Consider the following 4773-nt stretch of genomic DNA (forward strand, 5'->3'; position numbering starts at 1 on the left):
CTCCTACAGTGCTGCTATTGCCAGTATCACTCCACCCCGTTAACAATAGGTGTTAATTAGGTGTCAACATTAGTCATGTGATGTGAGTATCAGTCACAGGGAGACTGGGCTTAAAAGCCTGAATTTTGCCTGAAACTCTCAGACTGAAGAAGTCTCTTGGAGAAGAGACGAAACGTTTCATTAGAGAAGAACCCGTCCAGAAGACCTACAGTACTGTTATTGCAAGTATAACTCAGCCAAGGCCCCAATGATACAGTACCAACACAAATAGGGAAAGAGACAAAAACAAGGAGATGTTGAACCCTGCTTGTGCTCACTACATACAAATAACAAAACACCAAATAACCACAGCTGAATCATCCAAACCAGTAAGTCAGGTGATGGGGCACATGGCCCTCTATGAACAATAGAGCTAATCAAGCCTATTGTTAGGCGATGACCCTCTTTTGCATGCGACTAACCTGTTTGTCCATGTGGAGGCAGGGCTTACATAAGGCTGAGTTCACCTGAAACTCATCAGACTGAAGAAGTCTCTTAGAGGAGAGACAAAATGTTTCACTAAAGAAGAACCCAACCAGTGGACCTACCCCCCCCCCCTTTTTTTTTATATTATGCATTTACCTTGCATCTTCCCATAAAACGTGCTTTCACTGAGGGACATCACACCATTTTCTTGAATCAGGAAAAGAAAGGTGCCTAAGCCTCAYCCCTACAAATTTGGTATCATTGAAAAGCCCTAAATGTCCTCTGCAGATAGAAAAAGGTGTTGATTCAGTAGCATGAAGTGGGTGAGAGATATTCAGGTTTACAAATGTCCTCTACAGAGGACACATTTGAACTACTGGTGGTCAGGGGTGTATTTAGATGTGCATTATGTTTTACTTTTATTTAAACAATGTTAATGTTCTGCATGATAAGTAATTTATTCATTTCAGCAAAACTAACAAACATTTGCTAGAAGTTTGTAAAAATATTATCACATTCATTGAAACCTGAGATCGAACCAGGGATGTAGATAGGTGGTATCGGACCGAACCAGAAACCTTTAGATTAGAGGTGACAAACATTTTACTAACAATTGCTGGAAAATGGTAAAAACACTTWTCCACCACTGCCGAAACCCGGGATCGAACCAGGGACCTTTAGATCTTCAGTCTAACGCTCTCCCAACTGAGCTATTTCGGCCTGCAAAGCCGACATACAAGCACCTATTTTTCGCAGAGGGCAACGCAGGACGTATGAATGTGGTTTTGATATGCTGTGCAATGCATACTTTGATTTAAGGTTTTAAATTTACATGTTGTGTAATTTCTTTCTCGACGGTCTTTAATGCTTCTCCRGTTTCACAGCACGTTGCAGTGTACGTAATGACGTCATCACGCTTAAGCGAATGTAGCGTCATCCTTTCTCATGTAGACGGCGGCCTTTCACTGCTGCTCTTCTTTTCTTGCAAACTTGCCGCTCTGACCTCAGCATTTCAGACCTTATTTCCCACCAACTATGGCACGAAAGTCGCCGCTTCTCATTGTGTGCCTGCTGCTTGTAGCTGCTCTCAGCTCGGAGGTTTCAGCGGACGGTTTAGTCAACGAGGATGTGAAGAGGACATTGGATCTGAGCACTCATCTGGCTAAGATCACAACGGAGATCGTGCTGTCCAACCAGGGACAGTCCTCCGTTCACAGCTTCGTGTTGGCGGTGGAAGCTGACCTGGCACCGCACCTGGCGTATATCGGAGCCTCGGTGAGCCCTAATATCAGTGAAAGAAATACTGCTAACAATGCAGCGGGTAGCCAGCCAGCTAGCTAGCGTTAGCATGTAAGCTAACTGTAAAAAAGCTTCAAAATATTAATGTAAGGTTCTGGGAAGATTTGCAGCTCGCAGTTTGTTTATTTTACGGCTCCTAGGTTGTGGATGTTAATAAAAGAATATAAGAAATTCACAAAGGCATGACTGAAAGCATTGCTAGTAGTAGTAGCAGCTTTAATGAATGATTCAGGTTTTCATTCAGGAGTTCTGCAAGCTCATGAGTCTGATAGCTGAAGATCATYAGTAATTGAAACTTTATAAATTGTATATTTATTAATGCATGGCATTCACACCAGCTCTCAGGATGTGCTTATTAAAAAAAACCCCAATGAAACCCAGGATAAATGGGGTACACAGATGTTAACTTCCGCAGGACTCCACGCTCTGTCAGTGGCTGAATGACACGTATGTGCTGGGCAGCTCATTTCCGTGTGCGACTGCGCACGGCCCCGCCCCCTTCTGCTGGCAGTCAAATACAAAGAGCCGCTATATCTATATTTACATGAAGCTCTAGCACACACAACACTGCTTTTAATTCACTTTTAAAAATGTGCTCTTGTTTGTACAGGTAAAAGGTGATGAGGAGGAGGATGGCACGCTCCAGCTCGAGCAGACAACAGTTCGGGGTCAAAGGTATGATTTCAGCGTCTTAGTTGTTATGTTTGATTGTTTATGGTTTGTGGGGGGAAATGGGCTACAGTCAGAGTTGTCAAGTCTCATTTTACACATATTTTTAAATTACAAATTATTAATCTTAATTACTCAAAATTACAGTTATATATGACACGCAAAATTTGTTTCTACGAAAGTACTTGCAAGTTTTAATGGTGCTCATTAAGAATTTTTTTGATTACAGAATTCATCTGTCACCAATGTTTTGGCTTTTCAAATACTGCAGCCTTTCACATGTTTAATTCACATTTGTTTTGGGACAGTGGGGAGTTTTACAAAGTGCAGCTGCCCTCCAGTCTGGCTCCAGGTGCTCAGCTGAAAGCAAAGGTGGATATGACATTTAGCCATGTCCTGAAGCCTTTCCCCACACACATCACCCAGGCTGAGCATCAGCTGGTGATCTTCCAGGGGAACCACTATTGGTACTCCCCGTATCCCACCCGCAGCCAGACCACACGTGTCCGCCTGGCCTCCAAGACTGTGGAGAGCTACACCAAGCTGGGCAACCCCAGCAAGACGGATGAGATTATCGAGTACGGACCCTTCCGAGACATTGCTCCTTTCAGCGAGGTAAAGCTCTGCTAAGACTCGACGAGCTTCAAATGAAGCTGCAGAAGTGGTGATTAACACGTTATCTTTGTTCCCAACTCGTCAGGACACCATGAAGATCCACTATGAAAACAACACCCCCTTCCTCACGATAACCAGCATCATTCGCACCATTGAGGTGTCCCACTGGGGCAACATCGCTGTAGAAGAAACCGTAGATCTGAGACACACGGGAGCCATTCTRAAAGGGCCCTTCTCACGTTACGATTACCAGCGCCAGTCAGACAGCGGCATCTCATCTGTCAAGTCCTTCAAGGTTCCATATTTTTCAAGTCATCGCACTTATTTCCTCTGAGGTGGGGGGGGGTATCTGTCATGACCGTAACCCTGCCTTGTCCGCAGACCATCCTTCCTGCCTCGGCTCAAGACGTTTACTACCGGGACGAGATTGGCAACATCTCCACCTCCCACCTGCAGGTTCTGGACGACTCTGTAGAGGTGGAAGTCAGGCCTCGGTTCCCCTTGTTCGGAGGCTGGAAAACCCACTACATCATCGGCTACAATCTGCCAAGCTATGAATATCTGTACAACCTGGGTGAGTTCTGATGATACGAGTAGAAATAATATGACAATTCTTATTTAAAATGTAAAAAAATACTGTTTTTTCTTTTTAAATGCACATCTAAAACGGATCTATGTATTTTATTTCTATTTCTTATTTCTTGACTGGTTTTATTGTAGTTGGAGAAATGACTGTTTTCACTTATTTTGCGTCAGTAAACTTTTTTTTTACAAGTTGAGTATCTTATCCTCTTGTTCAACCTTTTTTTWAAGATAGCATAATGTATATAATAATCAGAAGTTTTTCCTAACACTTTGCATCCTTTTGTATCCTAGGTGACCAGTACGCACTGAAAATGAGATTAGTTGACCACGTGTATGACGACCAGGTTATTGACGACATGACTGTGAAAATCATTCTGCCAGAAGGGGCCAAGTAGGTGCTCAGTAGGAAATCATCATTGTGCTGAGCTGAGTGGACAGYTGGGATGAATTTCTCTTGTTTTTCTGCTTTGTTTTAATTAGAAACATTCACTTGGAAACACCTTACAAAATCGATCGCATGCCCAACCAGCTGCATTACACGTACCTGGACACGTTTGGCCGACCAGTGTTGGTGGCCACAAAAAGCAACCTGGTGGAGCAACATATTCAGGATTTTGTGGTAAGAAAGGCTACAAAGTTCAAAAGCAGTATGCAGAATTACCCCTGATATTTGACTTATGTGTCATAGAAATCTAACTTTTACATACTGAATAAAAATCCCGAGCTGTAGACTAAACCATCAGGATTTATTTTGTTCTCCTTGTAGAGAAAACATGCTSTCACTCCTCACAAGTTTACATTTCTTTCTGGTAAAATACTTTATTTTTAATACAAAACAAATACAAATTAAACAGTCCAGGGGTCTCATTTATAAAGGATTGCGTGGAAACCATACTAAAAGTGAACGTACGGCCAAAAGGCGGAAATGGCGTATGCCCAAAAAAATTCAGATTTTTAAAACCGTGCGTACGCATGTTTCTGTGCATCTTTCCTTTATAAATCACAGCCACACGTCAGAGTTTGCGCACGAGGTCCCGCCTCAGGTTCTACCCTCTACACGCCCACACTCAACCATAAACAGTCAATGTAAAGTACCTCATGAATGTTAGTTTCTGGGCTGGCAAGTTTCTGGGCTGAAAT

At 42.9% G+C, this 4773-nt stretch overlaps 1 protein-coding gene and 1 non-coding gene across 2 annotated transcripts in view; one reads left to right on the forward strand and one right to left on the reverse strand.

Annotated features, from left to right (window-relative positions):
- Positions 1 to 1112: 1112 nt before the first annotated feature.
- trnaf-gaa (transfer RNA phenylalanine (anticodon GAA)) lies at positions 1113 to 1185 on the reverse strand. The gene has a single exon. It is a non-coding gene; the product is annotated as a tRNA-Phe (tRNA).
- Positions 1186 to 1413: 228 nt separating this feature from the next.
- rpn1 (ribophorin I) overlaps positions 1414 to 4773 on the forward strand; it is a 6966-nt gene continuing 3606 nt past the window's right edge. The window contains exons 1-7 of the mRNA XM_014009823.1: positions 1414 to 1740; positions 2375 to 2439; positions 2742 to 3048; positions 3134 to 3343; positions 3430 to 3622; positions 3925 to 4024; positions 4114 to 4252. Coding sequence (XP_013865277.1) covers positions 1501 to 1740; positions 2375 to 2439; positions 2742 to 3048; positions 3134 to 3343; positions 3430 to 3622; positions 3925 to 4024; positions 4114 to 4252 — 1254 coding nt within the window. The 5' untranslated portion in view covers positions 1414 to 1500. The remainder of the gene's footprint in view (positions 1741 to 2374; positions 2440 to 2741; positions 3049 to 3133; positions 3344 to 3429; positions 3623 to 3924; positions 4025 to 4113; positions 4253 to 4773) is intronic.

Source organism: Austrofundulus limnaeus, unplaced genomic scaffold (genome assembly GCF_001266775.1).
Source record: "Austrofundulus limnaeus strain Quisiro unplaced genomic scaffold, Austrofundulus_limnaeus-1.0 Scaffold62, whole genome shotgun sequence".
In the NCBI taxonomy this organism is placed as follows: Eukaryota; Metazoa; Chordata; class Actinopteri; order Cyprinodontiformes; family Rivulidae; genus Austrofundulus; species Austrofundulus limnaeus.